Genomic DNA, 15,829 nt, shown 5'->3' with positions numbered 1-15,829 from the left:
ACGTTTGGGACTTGGCAGATGCCCAAGAGCCTACTCCTCTGACACAGATGCTTCAGACACTTGTTCTGTTCCAGGTCTCTGGCTGCCCTGACTTGCGTGGCCTATGCAAGTCATCAAGGGATGTGGTGCCGGGGCTCTCAAGGCATGTGGGGCTTGCACCCATCCCAAACAGCTGCACAGCCTCCACTGTGGAAGCCCCACCCCTGGAAATTCTGTGGCGGTGGCTTCTCATGGGTGCCAGTCAGTCCTTATTTGGACTGGCTGCATGATGGGCTAGCAGGCTTTTCTGGCAATCAAGGCCACCAAGTGACTCTTACTGGTAAGTGGTGATATAAAAGAAATGATAGAAGACACTAAAAAATGGTTTCTTCATGTTGCTATTTTTAAATACTTCTCTACAAATAAACCGCATGGATATAAGCTTCATTTCCATTTAAAGATAACCCTAATGGGATATGTTTTCTATTTAACATTAGATTTTGAAATGTTCAACACCTATGTAAGCTACACATTAAAATTCTGGTCAGATGCATGCAAAAAACAGTCCCAGTGAAGATCACCTTGATGATCACTTTCACGTTTGTTTTATTTTAACATCAATGCTCATTATGCTTATTGTTTTAACAGATAAAAGTATAACTCCAACAATTAAAAACCGTGAAAGGCTCCAAAGCACCACAGTAGCTAGTACTGTTCAACTGGGTCACTGGCTGGATGATGATAGGTCACAGGCCTGCTGAGCCTTACCACCTGAAGTTTGGAGGCTTTCAAATGAACTACACTGAAACTTTTATTAATTTAAAAAATAGAAACAACAGCAATTACTACCTTCAGTGATAGGAATTTCCTGGAACTTCTCTGCCAACTTGGAAGCTAGCTGGGAAACTTAAAGTTACCTCACAGGGGAAAAAACTCCAAAGTCCAGAGACAGTGTCTGATTCTACACCAGTTTCTTCTAGAACTCTGGTACCACTCAAGAAGCAATTTATATTAACATAGAATGTAGTCATTAGAATTGTTCTGTGATAATAATTAAACAATGATGTATGGTATCATAGGTCCACAAGTCACCGTTCTAAGTCAAAACAAACAAACAAACAAACAAAATAAACAAACTGTAAAAGTAATGAAAGGTGAACTACTAGATATGCAAAAGAAAATCTGGAAACTTAAAAAAAGAAGAACTGAATAGAAATGAACTTAAGAGTACATTAGATAATCGATTTTAATTGGTACATTTAAAAAATATAAAGTTTTATGTTTTAAAAATAATCATTTTATTCATGAATAGATCCAGAGTTAATATACTGCTTTTTAAAATAAGTTTTGAAATAGTGAACAGAAAACTGACAATAGCTTCAGATGATTGCACTTACACATGGAAGGAAAAGTGTTTTTTAATACAGGCTAAACATTAAAAAAAAAAGTGCCATTTTAAAACCATTTTCTTAATCGTATGAAAAGGAAATGATGAAAAACCATATTCAACTGAATGAAGAAACTAAAATTTTTGTTTCATCTGTGTTCCGAATCACTGATATATATGCACATTTTATACTGGCTCTTCATAGATCTGAGGTAGCACAGGTCAGCAGACCAACAGAACAATTCTACAAGGCACCATTGGTTTTGTGTGACAGAATGCTAGCTGACACCTGAGATCTAGAAATACAAAAAAAAAAAAAAAATTCAAACATTAGTATATAGATTTTTCTTCAATTTCCTCTGATTTTATATTGGATTGATATTGATACTATATTCACTATGGTTTATCTTCTTGTTCAAGCAGGTTTTTCCTCAAATCTATTTGAAAGATTCCTTCAGAGTCACAAATGAAAATAGTTCCTTTAGGTGTGCCCCTACACTCAACTGAACACCACTTAAGACCGTGGTTAGAACAGATTTATGTGTTTTTCCGGTGACAGATATTTTCCAATAGATTCTTCCCCTATGTCTTTGTGATCTCTTTTTAGGTATCAATAAAGATCCCTGTATCTTCCTAGTGTTTCTGAAAATCCTTACATGCTTTAATCATGTGACTTCTTTCATGCTTTAATTGGCAATATGATTAATGTACAAAAGAAATCACATGATTAAAACCTGGAAGGATTTTCGGAAACACTAGGAAGATACACACACACACACACACACACACACACACACACACACACACACATTATATATACATATTCTTCTCTCACAGCAGCAGAGAGGCCGAAACCTAGTTGAAATATTACAGGATCATGATGATAGTTCCTATAGCCATGCCATGCCATGCCATGGAAAAGACCCTTCGCTGGGTCAAGATAATTTTACTAGAGTTCTGCTTTCAGAGCTGCAAGGCAAACCAACAACTATTGTCTCCATAAACACTGTTCTCAATCTTACTTGCAATCACAGAACACGGTCCAACAATTAATACTGGTCATTAAAACCTCTTAGAATCTATTTTCCATGTCTGCTTCCTTTTACTAAGTATAGTATCTCTTGCATTTCTAACCATCTAGTTAAGAAATGGGCTGCATTATATAATATGCCATCACTGCGCAGCAAGTAAACCAGCATGGTAAAGTTATGCTACCACACCCATATAAAACCTATTCAATTAGTTATTAAACTCTATTCTGCTTAAATTGTACTCAAACTGTCATCCTAGACAATTATAAAACTCCCTTCAGGGGAGACAGAAATGATGATTAAGAGAAATTAACAAAACCATCAGAGAGATGCTTAGCAAATACTGAGGTGCCTGGGTGGCTCAACAGGTTAAGCATCCCACGCTTTTTTTTTTTTTTTAACGTTTATTTATTTTTGAGAGACAGAGAACGAGCGGGGGAGGGGCAGAGAGAGAGGGAGACACAGAATCCGAAGCAGGCTTCAGGCTCTGAGCTGTCAGCACAGAGCCCGACGCGGGGCTCAAACCCACGAACGCGAGATCATGACCTGAGCCGAAGTCAGTTGCTTAACCGACTGAGCTATCCAGGCGCCTCAAGCATCCAACTCTTGATTTCGGCTCGGGTCATGATCTCACAGTCACAAGACTGAGCTCTGCGTCAGGCTCTGCTCTGAGCGTGGAGCCTGCCTGAGATTCTCTCCCTGCCTCTTTCTCTATCCTCTCCTGCCCCTTCACTCTCCTGCACACACGCTCCTGTGCACACACCCGCTTAAAATATATATATATATGTGTATGTATATATATATATATATACATATATATATGCTTAGTAAATACTAGTTTATACATTCTGCTGTTCATCTATAGGTCTTTATCTTTCATAAACAGCATGTCTATACAATAAACCTGTATTTCATCCTCTTCCAACTCATGAGTTCTAATACATTCATCATTTTCCTACCCATTTTCCTATCTTCTAAGATTTTTTTTTCACTTAATCAGCAATTTTCAAATTTCATTATCAGTGGAACTCTTTGTTCCAATTATATCTTATGGAGAATCCCACTACCTGAAGCAATCAAATGCAGAACCTCCCTGATAAAAAGAATAGGGTTGCCAGTAGACATAGCTTGGAAATCATGGTTCTAAAACATTCAAGAAAGCGAAGTAAAGATACAGCCAATTGGAATTTCTTCATTTCCAATGGTTATAGTTAATTCTTTCCCTTGTTCCCAATTTTCAAGAACATTTCTTAAGAACAGTTGCTTTTACCTTAGCCCATTAATGGAATAAAAGCACAGTGCCTTACATACAGTTCAGTACTTGAATTCATATTTCTTTTCAAACTATTCAAAAATGCAAATTAGTAGAAGATGTAATCCCATGACTAGGTTATTAAAATCAGTTTTTAAAATATTTTAATATGTGATAGAAAAAACATTTTTTAAATTATCCTTGCTTCATAACTGTAACTGCTGTAGTTCAGTCCAAACACTACCCAAAAGACTCCTTAGACTCTCAAGAAAACAAAAATCATTTTAGTCATTCTGAGAAGATTATCTTCCCATGCAATCATTCTGTTGCTCTATTTCTGGATTAAAAAAAAAAAAAAAAAAAGCCTCAGTTATATATTCTATGCAGATTTCAAACCTGATTTGCTTCAAAGGCCAGGGAAAAAAGTCAAGTTTTGTCAAGCTTAGAAAGATTTTACAAAAGGTAAAAAAGAGAATCTTTTTCTAAAATAAGCTCATTTGTGTTCTCCAGGCTTTTCATAACCTCCTTCCACAGAAACAGAAGGCTCTTCAACTAACTTTTTAATAAATCTAGGCCTCAAAAACCAACTCCGTGCTTAGCTTATAAAAGGCACCCCGGCACCCCTGTTCTTCGATGTCCCTCACAGGCTGGACGGGCAGCACCAGGTGTGAAATCCGGCTCCAGAGGCCACTCAATTTGTCAGAGTCCATGTGGTTGAAGGAGCTGGGAGTGTCTGAGTTGGTAAACCTGGCCCAGAGGAAATCTCTCACTTTTTCTTCAGTTTCCCTTGGGCCGACACTTGCTTCTAATGTTTCCTCCTCTAGGAGAACAGTCAGGACCAGGGCCACATCTTTAAAGGCAGCATTCTCATGGTCACAATACTTGTAGAAGATTAAGGTAGAGCCTGCGGGAAGGGATTCAAAGTGGTGCACCACAGCAGCCTTCTGGCCATTCTCAAATCCTGAGCTCAGCTCCGTGTCAACCAACTGCTTGACCACATCACTGTCCTGCAAGGTTCTTGCAGCCCCGTCAATCTGAATGGCAGAGACTTTCTGGGAAGAGGTATAGGCATCCGCAACGAGGTGGCTCAGGCACTTCAGGGTCTCTCTTCCCTCCTGAGCTGCTGTAAATATGATGGTGGCTGGCTCAGTGGGGTTTGAAGCATTGAGGTGTTTCTGGAGAAATTTACGTCCTCTCTGCCACAAAAAGGAACTCTGGCCTGGGAATTTATCCTTCAGTTGGCTGAAATGAACCAAAAAGGCCTCCAAAGCTGGATTTTTGGGCACTTGCTGGGCTGAAGAGGAATAGTAGCTATTACCCCAATTTAGCAAAACAAGAGTCGTGACCACAGAGCCAAAAAAGATGGAGCCTGTCAGAGAATGGGAAAATAAAACACAAAATTAGAGAGAAGGTGGATCAGAAATAAAATCTGTGGTAAACTGAAATGAGTTAGAGATACTGCCAGATTTTACTAATTGTGGTGAGTTTCTTTCGCCTGAATCCTTTAACCTTTGAGCTAATTTAGGTCTACCAGAAACACTTCTCTAATTTCTTAGATTTAATTATTTGATGATACAGTATTTTTGTTAAAAGGTAAGTTTATGTATTTGTTGCTATAACTAATGATGCAATTTAGAAATGATCAGGATAGTCCTCCTCCCTCTCAAAGTACCTATTACTTCTAATAGGCCATTTTTTCCTAAAGGGTCAAAATGTAAAAATGCCACGTGTAAAGTTAATACTCTGTAAAAAGTATTTTAGTTTCTTATTTACGAAAAGTCCTTCCTCCTATGGGAATTCTCATTTTGTTCAGGATGGCAAAATATCACGGTTACCAGATAACCAGGATGGTAACAACATGGTTACCAGAGGGGAGGCGGGTGAAATAGGTGATGTGGATTAAACAATTCACTTGTTGTGATGAGCACCAGGTGTTGTATGGAATTGCGAATCACTATACTGCGCACTGGAAACTAACAGAACACTGTATGTTAAGTACGCTGGAATTAAAACAAAGTAAAATAAAAACAAAACAAAAATACTAAAACAATGAAATTGTTTAAATGCTAGTCTTCTAGGTGTTTTCTCTGAGGATTTCTGAATGTGAATCGACACGTAACAGTAGGACCAATTTTGTTCTCACCATAACGCAAATAATCTTTTTTATTCATCTTTCTTCTGGTATCCAGTGCACTCTCTTTCTTTTCTTCCAACCTTTGTGTTTCCTGTTGATGACTTTCAGCCTCTGCTGGGGAAAAGGAACGTTCTCTTTAGACAATATGCTAACGGGTATCATACACTCTAGGCCTCTTACCAAATCAAAGAATTATTAGGCTGAGGGGATTTCTATACTTTCTTATACAAAGCTAACTTTTTTCCTGTCTTTTCCTTAAGGCTATTACTTTTATTTTACGTAGAACAATAAAATGAAGTCCTCACTGGCCCTTACATCAAGGACAAGAAACAAGCACCCTAATATTGCGGCCAAACCTATCTACAACGTATTTCGACAAAATGTTTAAAATTAAAAAGGGATTTTACGGGGCGCCTGGGTGGCTCAGTCAGTTGGGCGTCCGACTTCGGCTCAGGTCATGATCTCGCGGTCCGTGGGTTTGAGCCCCGCATCGGGCTCTGTGCTGACATCTCAGAGCCTGGAGCCTGTTTCAGATTCTGTGTCTCCCTTTCCCTCTGACCCTCCCCCGTTCATGCTCTGTCTCTCTCTGTCTCAAAAAATACATAAATGTTAAAAAAAGAAAAATTAATAATAAAATAAATAAGTAAAAAGGGATTTTAGAAGTGTTAGCTGGGGGCACCTGGCTGGCTCAGTCAGTAGAGCATGAGACTCTTGATCTCAGGGTTGTGTGTTCAAACCCTACACTGGGCGCAGAGTTTACTTTAAATAAATAAATATGTGGCAGCTATTAAAAGATAAAGCATACATAATAAAACATTTTTTTAAGAAAGAAGCATTAGCTGTACACAAGACTCAACATCACAGGGCAAGGACACTCTAATTCCAGGGTTCAAGTCACGTGGCTCAAGACCCCAAGCATACACATAATGAAGGCCCTAAGTTTTGAGACAGGAGAGATTACTGTACAGGTACAAAAGTAGGTTTGGAACTCTTAATGATGGAATCATGAAAAGTAAGAAATACAAGATTAAGAAAATTTATGAACTACATAAAAATGTAGGTGTGGGGTGAGACACCGATCTTAAAATGTGTGGCTGAAAAAAAAGGAGGGCACTATTGTGTAGCACTCGAAGGCACTCTACGGTATAGGTGTGTGCTTACGGGAAAAAGAACTCAAACGGTATACTCTATTAACATAAGGAAACAGGTGGCTAGGTGGCTCAGTTGGTTAGGCATCTATGGCTCAAGTCACGGTCTCATGGTTTGTGAGACTGTGGGATTGGGCTTGCTGCTGTCAGCGCAGAGCCTGTTTCAGATCCTATCTCTCTCTCTCTCTGTCCCTCCCCTGCTCATGGCTCTCTCTCTCAAAAATAAATTAACATTAAAAAAAATAAATGAAACAGTTTAAAAAAAGAAAAGAATCATCTTCACCTATAAAGGATAGTGTATTTATTCACATCATACTAAAATATAGGAACTTAAGGTATCATAGCATAGAATATGAAAGGATCTTTAATGATCACCTACTGTAACCCCACCTTACCTATCCTGACAAAAGGCCCAGGGATGGGAAGGGCTTTGCCCAAGGTCACATAAAGAGATGTGGCTAAGTGAGGCACCTGGGTGGCTCAGCCGGTTAAGTGTCTGACTCTTGGTTTCAGCTCAGGTCATGAACTTGGGTTTGTGAGTTCAAGCCCCGCATCGGGCTCTGTGCTGACAGTGTGGAGCCTGTTTGGAATTCTTTCTCCCCCACCCCCACCCCAGCCCTCCCTCCCTCCCTCTCTCTCTCTCTCTCTCTCAAATAAACCTTAAAAAAAAAAAAAAAAAAAAAGAGATGTGGCTGAGTTTAGAACAAGATTTCTCATCTGCTAGATTAGTTCATTCCATTATATTAAGCTGCTCTGCATACACAGACGGCATTTTTAAAACAATATTTTCTTCCTCCACTCAGTGAACCTGCATATGATGAAATCTGATGGGACATAATAGTTCATACAAGTCACATTCATTCATTCATGTAACAGCTATTCATAAAGTTGCTTCTCTGTGCCAGGTGCCACAGAGACATAATGGATGAGAGAGAGAGAGTTCTTGACTTCCCTGAAGTTACAGACTATACTGATTAATGAACGAAACATATATTTGAGATAGGTCACTGATTTATAGTGAAACATGAATTTCCAGCCCTTAGTCAAGCCCCTGATGAACAGAATGTATAATATTTTATGTTCGTTTGCATTGGCCAATAGGCATTTTAGACTGAGCTCTTCTAAGTACTTATAAAATACATATCCACACATAGAATTATAGACAGTGAGAGCTGGATACCTCTTGTCCAAATTCTTCATTCTACAAATAGGAAACTGAAGTACCAGGAAGTTAAGATATTTGCTCAAGGTCACCCAAGCTAGCAAGTGGCAGGACCACAACTAGAATCTGTGTGTCTTTTGAGTTCCAGCTAAGGACTTAGCCACTAGGAAGACAGTATCTTCATAAGAGAAGATATGATGGTTATTCTCCTTAATATACAAGAGGAGAAAATCATATAGAGACAAATTAACAGATTTGCTCAAAGTCTTATAAAACTAAAATATGACTGAGTTAAGGGCACTGTACCACTGATGCTGGTTTTTAAATGTATCCATCTCTTGATTTACGTAGTGTTTAGTTCCCCAAAAAGTAAAAGCTTTAAAAAATTGTAAATAAAAAATATGCTCCTAAGAATTAAAGAAAAAGCTAGTAAAGTTTTAAAAAATCAGGCCTTCCCCCACCGCCCCCCCCTTTTTTTAATCTTACTACATTACTACAAACAGTAAGTAAATAAAAATATTGTTTAAAAATGCAGTTTATGTATTGGAAGCTACATAAGTAGTTATGTATTGGAAGCTACATAAGCTACAAATGGTCTAGGAGATGAGAAACCTCATTCTAAGTTCAGTCATATGTCTTTAAGTGACCTTGGGCAAGGCCCAAAGGCCTTGGTCCTATGAAGGAAAGAGAAGCTGACAAAAAGGCCCCTGACCTATGCTGTGTCCTCAGTGACAGAGCAATACGAAACAGAAGTCCAGTGGGCTCCCTTACCTGGCGCCAGCAGTCGCCTCCGCACTGTGCCCTGGTTCTCTGGCCCTGCATGGGAACGATCAGGGCTTGGGGCATCCTGAGGGTCCATGGCAGGTGGCTCCTGTGCAACTCCAGGTCCGCTGCTCACTTCCTCAGGGAGGGCTGCAGAGTCGCCTCGTAAGAGCACATCATCTCTTCCCACCTTGTCACTTGGAGAACAGCTGGGTTCTGGATCCAAGGGTTTTTCACCTGGACTTTCTGAATCAGGGAGTTGATGGCCTTGCTCTTCATCCTGAAAGCTCTGGTTGTTCTCATGTTCTGTTTTATCCTTTGGATAGTTCCCATAATTTGTTTCATCTGAATCTTCTGATTGATCACCTGCGTCTGCACTTCCTGGACCTATATTTTCTACCTCTTGGTGGACTTTGTTAAGACCAGAGACAGGGTCTGGGGTCTGAGCTTCTTCAGTGGTACTTGCTGTGACTATGGTCTCCTGTGCCTGAGAACTTACTGATGGGTCATTTTTCAAATCCTCTTGAGAGGCTATTGAGATAAAAATTTATAATTTTAATTAAAAATAACATCCCTATTTTTTTGTATTTTAACAAGGTCCCTAACTGAATAATAAGTAAAATGTATACAGATTTTTATGGTTAGCAAGGCACTCTTCCTAAACATTATTTCTCTTGATTTCCACTAAAGGTAAGACAAATTTATTATGTGTTAATAAATCTAACAAATAATACTAATGTAAAACTATTTTGAATAACAAAACCAATTTTTGTGTATTAAACACATCCTCTTCCCTGATGAAATAATGTATCTAGGCAATAATCACCAGTAGCAACTAAAACCATTATGCAAAAGGCTTATGAGAAGTTTTATAATGGATGAACCAGACTCACAACTGCTGAACCAGCTGATCAATCTTTAACATCACAAAAACAGGGAAAACCAGACATCATTAACCTCCCAATTCAATGCAGTAGGAAGTACACTATAACACGTATAGTATTTTTTTTTTTAATTTTTTTTTAATGTCTATTTTTGAGAGAGAGACAGACAGACAGACTGTGAGTGGGGGAGGGGCAGGGAGAGAGGGAGACAGAATCGGAAGCAGGCTCCGGGCTCTGAGCCATCAGCACAGAGCCCTATGCGGGGCTCGAACTCAGACTGCGAGATCATGACCTGAGCCGAAGTCGGACGCTCCACCGACTGAGCCACCCAGGCGCCCCTCACGTATAGTATTCTTGCCAAACAAACGAACTGATATATGATCAAGATTCTAGAGCTACCTACCAGTTTCCATGAAATACAGGGATAGAGGAATATATTAAATCATGCCTCAGAACGTAATTGGTAAAACCCAGGATGGGAAAATTCAAAGGGACAAAAGACTTCTGTTACTTTAATAACAGCAAGAGACAAAAAAAAGTATTTATGAGATAATCAGGAAAATTTGAATGCCAGATATTCCTTCTTACTTAGGAATTACTGGTCATCCTTTAAGTACAATATATTGTGATAATTTTTTAAAGCATCCTTTTAGAGGTAAGTATTCACATATTCATGGCTAAAATTACACGATGTCAACAACTTGCCTCAAGAATATGGGTGATAAAGGAGAGTGAGAAACTACAGATGAAACAATATGTTGGCAGCAGATGGAGCCATTTGATGGGAACATGGGATTCATTTCATCTCTCTCTCTCTACTCTTATGTATGTGCGGTATTTTTTATAGTAAAGCCTAAAAAAAAAAAAAGCAACCTAAAAGATAAATCAATCAAATACAGAGAGTGGCCCATTATAAAGAAAAAAAAAAAAAAAAAAGGCAGGCGGTGAAAAAAAAAAAAAGAGAAGAAGGCAAAAAAAAAAAAAAAAAAAAAAAGATGTTGAGACAACTGGAGAAGTGTACATACTGATTAAATTTATGATAATATTAAGGAACAATTATTAATATATTTTCCAGGTATGATGCAATTTTAGTTACTTTAAAAAATCTATCTTTTAAGAGATATAAACTAAATGATATAATGCCTTGGATTCGTATTTAAATATTCCATGGCAGAAAACAAGATCAACATTATACAGGTTATAACTGAAATTTAGATGATGAGGGGGCCCTGGGTGGCTCAGTCAGTTGAGTGTCCGACTTCGGCTCAGGTCACGATCTCGAGGTTGATGGGTTCAAGCCCCATCTTGGGCTCTGTGCTGACAGCTCAGAACCTGGAGCCTGCTTGGGATTCTGTGTCTCTCTCTCTCTCTGTCCCTCTCTGGCTTGCACTCTGTCTCTATCTCTCTCACAAAAAATTGAATTAATATAAATGTAAAAAAATATTAAAAAAATTTAGATGTTGAAATAACTATATTATACACCTGAAACTAATTATTACACTGTAAATTATTAACTGGTATAAATGAACTGGAATTTAAATAGACTTAAAAAAAGGAACTAAATGTTGAGTGCATGGGAATTCATTATAGTATTCTACTTTTATATATTTTAAAATATCCTCAATAAAAGGTCTAAGTAAATATGCCCTTCTCTTCTGAAATATCTACTTCATAATTTGCCTGTTTGATAGCTCTTACATATATATACAAGCAGGATGAAGACTTTAAATTTCATCTTTCCCTAGAATTGAAAGATCTCTAAACAGATGGCACATCTGTTTTCTTGATTTAAAAAAAAAAAATACAGCTATAAAAACTGGTCTGCCATCCCTTTCTAAGATGCATGTATTTTTCTAACACTATGGGTTCCTACTACTGGATCTCTAAAACATTAACCTTCCTTATAATTCAGGTCTGATGTTATGGTAGACTTCAGCAAATAAAAAAGAATCATCATCATAACAAATTAATCCACTAAGCTAACTTCTTTACTTCCAAACTTCAGGTTTCAGTCACCTGAGATCTTAGTACAGGTCTAGATTCCTACAGCATGAACCTGCTGTACAGACTAGTCTTACCCTCTGCAGGATCCCTAAGTCCTCTGTCGGCCATGTTTGTGTTCTAGCTCTTCAGACTTTGGGATACTTTTTGTTAATGTCTGTTTTTTCTTGTGAAGATGTCTTGTTTTCTTCTTGTCCCAAGTCCCAACAGACTCATGCTTCCCGTGGACCCAGGAAACAAGGCATATATAGTGACTAAAATAAAATGAAAAGAATTAAATGACTTTTTATTCATACATGGGAGAAATGCCGATTTCAGCTTCATTTATTCAATCTGTTTACTCTGAGTAGTAGCTCCTCTTCGAAACTTTTCTGATGAAGAAATGTTTTCTGGTTTTAGTGAGGATCACCAAATCCTTAACTACAAGTAGAAAAAAAAGTTTCAGATTATTAACCTTGCATGGATGCCATAATCTCCTAATATGTTCCATTGTGTTGAAAGGATCAGAAAGGCCAAATGGCCAGAATCTTAAAGAGAAGTTCTTTGAAAATGGAATGAAGAGTAATTCTAAGAATAGAAATTTAAGTCACTGCTCAGTTAATCACTGCAGGTTTCCTTTATGTCTTCAGTTTCTGCCCCATATCAATCTCTCAGCCTATTAGAAGCTTTCATTTATCATTATTAAGTAACAATGCACAGGGAGTACCTACAAACTAAGGTGGCTGCCTTGGTGTCAGGTGTAGGAAATAAACACGGGAGTTATGTCACTGCCTTTTTTAGTGGTTTTCTCGCAGTATTCTTTTTAGATCGCTTTATACAATGCCTTTCCGTGCAGTGCTCAAAGATGACTCATGTAGAAGTTACTATGAACTATATACAAAAGGAATCAAAATCAGAGGCAACTCATAATAAAATGTTCTATCATTTTATAGTTAAATCATTTTTTGTCAGGAACAATACTTTCCTTATCTGTAAAAGTGACTAAGGACTGCTATGAGGACTAAATATAAAAATATATGTGAAAAAGAGGTTTAGAAAGTGTTACATTGATAGCCTAGTTGCAAGGCTACCCAACTAACTTTACGTCTTTTTCACAGCACTCTTTTGTAAAATTTAATTTTACAAAATAACATTTTAATTCCACATGTATGGTATTAGCCTAGTGTAGAGTAAGAACTCCCTATTTTAATTAAAAATAATATGAATAAGTAAATGGATACATGAATGTATAGAGTGATACCAATTATAAACTTGAAGGGAAGGGAGGAGTTAGAGGCAGGCCTCCTTTCTGTTGGTGTGAACATTTAGGAACACGTCTAAGATTTGGAGAGTTCCTTGTCACTCTTTTATCTTCTTCAATCGCCTGAGACTGGGCTTCCAGCTCTCCTTTTCACATTACCATCATATGCTGCAATGAGGGTTTCTCTCCTATCCTAGTTCATGAAAGAAAATAAAAGGTCCTCAGTCTTTTTCAGATTTCTTAAGACAATTTTTTCCTGCCAGCCCAAACCGAGAAAACAATGGGTAAAACTTTCTTATGCACCAGGACAAAAATTTTAGAAAGCAAACAGGCTACCACACAATAACTATAAGGTATCTCAAAATAAAAATTAAAAGGTACCTGGTAAAAAAACCTAACAACATATATGCAAGAACTTTATAGAGTGGGGTGAGTTTTATGCTATGTAAATTATACCTCAATAAAAATGTACTAAAAAAAAAAAAAAAAAACTTTAGAAAGAAAAGCATAAAACTTTATTAAAGGACATAAAAAAGACCTAAGTAGAGAAATATATTACGTGCATAGACAGTAAGACTCTAAACCAATAATGTCAATTGTCTCCAAACTAATCTACGGATTCATTGTAAATTAAAACAAAATCTTAAGACAAGTTTTTGATTTTTGTTTTGTTTCTTACAGAATGGACAAGGTGACCCTAAAATTCACAAAGAGCAGTAAAGGATTAGGAAGAGTTAAGGTAATTCCGAAGGAGGGGGGCTGGCTATCTTTATCAGATATATCAAGACTTATTATAAACCTATAGGAAATAAGAACAATAAGGGCATTGGTGCAAGAACAGACAGAGAATATACAGAATACAGAGCCAGGAAATACATGCATACATACATAAAGGAAATTGGGTAAGTGACAAAAGAGAAAGAACGCATTAATGAGTAGTTTGAGGTCAAGTGACAACTCAAATGGGAAAAAAAGTTAAGATTTCTACATACCACCTGACACAAAAGTCAATTTCAGATTAAAGACCTAAGTATAAAGAGCAAAACTTTGAATTTTCAGAAGAAAATACCGAATATCTTTATAACCTCAAGGTTTTCTTAAACAAGATATAAAATACACAAGCCATAAAGGGAAAATCTGACAAATGTGATCACATTTTTAAAATGTTAATTTCTATACAAATCATCAAAATCAAAGTTAAAACATAAACTCACTGACCGGAAAAATATCAGCCAACACATAAAATCAGCAAGGGATTAATATCCAGAATACACAGACTCCCCCCAAATCAGTAAGAGACAGATAATGCTATGAAAAAATAAATGGGGAAAAGAGGTGAACAAACTGTTAAATGAAGAGGAAACCTAGCAGTCTAATGAATCAATAAGAGTGGTTAAGGAAATGCAAAATAAATTAACAATGACGTACAATACCATTTTACAAGCACCGACTGGCAAACAAGTCAGGCAACACCAGGTGTTGGTGAGGATATGGATACACAGAGAGTTTTAAACTCTATTGGCAATGAGTAAACTGCTATTCAATTCTGGAGAGCAATATGGCAATTATCTGGTAAAGACAAGACACGCAGATTCTACAAACTGGCAATTGCACTTTTAGACACATGCCGTAGACAAACTCTCCCTCAAGTGCCCACTGATATTTGTGGCAGCATTGTTTAAAATGAGGGAAAAAATGAGACCACCTAAATGTCCATGAATAAGGAAGAGGATTAAAAAAAAAAACTGTGGCATATTCTTACAATGTAACATTATCTATGGCAATTAAACCAATGAATTACATATCTCAAAAATTTGTAAAAGTGCAGTATTATAATTTTTACATACAAGTTAAGAAACAAACTTATACTATATAGAGTGATTCAAAAGAAGAACAAATGGCATAAATATGAACTGATACAAGCCACGACATGGATGTATCTTAAGAAATGTGAATGAAAAAAAACCCACACATAGGAGTATCTGCCAAATGATTTCATTTATATGAAGTCCTAAAATAGGCAAATGGTTATTTACCATAATCTATGGTGACAGAAAACATAGAAGTGGTTACTGGGGGAAGGAGTACTCACTGGAAAAGGGCATGAGGAAAGCTTCTGGGTTTAGTAAAGTGTTTCGTATCTTTATTAAGGTAGTTAACATTTGTCATCAAAATTAAAATTTGTACATTTTTTTTTAAATTTTTTTTTAACGTTTATTTATTTTTGAGACAGAGAGAGACAGAGCATGAACGGGGGAGGGTCACAGAAAGAAGGAGACACAGAATCTGAAACAGGCTCCAGGCTCTGAGCTGTCAGCACAGAGCCCGACGCGGGGCTCGAACCCACAGACCGTGAGATCATGACCTGAGCCGAAGTCGGACGCCCAACCGACTGAGCCACCCAGGCGTCCCTAAAATTTGTACATTTTATTGCATGTAGGATACCCTCAATTTGGTTTCCAAGAAACAGAACTGAACGCTTTCAAAAATGTATTACTTGCTAACTAGGATGCAGCCAATAAACACTCTGCAAAAGGAACCATCGCAGGTATTTCTCTAATCTTAAAACTGCTCAGTAAATACCTTTCTTGTCACAAGGCACACATTCCTGTAGCCCATTTCATTTAGGCCCTTTGTAACAAACATGTCACACTGTTCATAGCTGAAATGGTATTCCCTCAATGCTACAAGAAGTGGTACAAACACAGAGATTCTTGACACATCCTCACAAGAAGTCACATGGTGGGAGATCTGGAGGCCAATATTCCAGAGGCAGGTCAACTTTTTGAGCACTATCCAATCCATGCCATGAAATGTGTACATTAAGAAACTCTAGACTGCATAATGGA

At 37.5% G+C, this 15,829-nt stretch overlaps 1 protein-coding gene across 2 annotated transcripts in view; it reads right to left on the bottom strand.

Annotated features, from left to right (window-relative positions):
- Positions 1–1,253: 1,253 nt before the first annotated feature.
- The window catches only part of LOC125925272 (torsin-1A-interacting protein 2-like), a 34,483-nt gene continuing 19,907 nt past the window's right edge, over positions 1,254–15,829 (bottom strand). Inside the window, exons 1-5 of one of the 2 annotated variants that reach the window (XM_049634150.1) lie at positions 12,195–15,158; positions 11,818–11,994; positions 8,865–9,386; positions 5,793–5,897; positions 1,254–5,018 (exon numbers count right to left, since the gene is read on the bottom strand). In XM_049634150.1, coding sequence (XP_049490107.1) covers positions 4,219–5,018; positions 5,793–5,897; positions 8,865–9,386; positions 11,818–11,851 — 1,461 coding nt within the window. In that variant the 5' untranslated portion in view covers positions 11,852–11,994; positions 12,195–15,158 and the 3' untranslated portion in view covers positions 1,254–4,218. Of the gene's footprint in view, positions 5,019–5,792; positions 5,898–8,864; positions 9,387–11,817; positions 11,995–12,194; positions 15,159–15,829 lie in introns of those variants that run through there. The other variant, XM_049634151.1, reaches the window with a different exon arrangement.

This window comes from Panthera uncia, chromosome F1 (assembly GCF_023721935.1).
Source record: "Panthera uncia isolate 11264 chromosome F1, Puncia_PCG_1.0, whole genome shotgun sequence".
Taxonomy (NCBI): Eukaryota; Metazoa; Chordata; class Mammalia; order Carnivora; family Felidae; genus Panthera; species Panthera uncia.
Note: the sequence above shows the minus strand (reverse complement) of the source record. Positions and strands in the feature narration are given on the sequence as shown.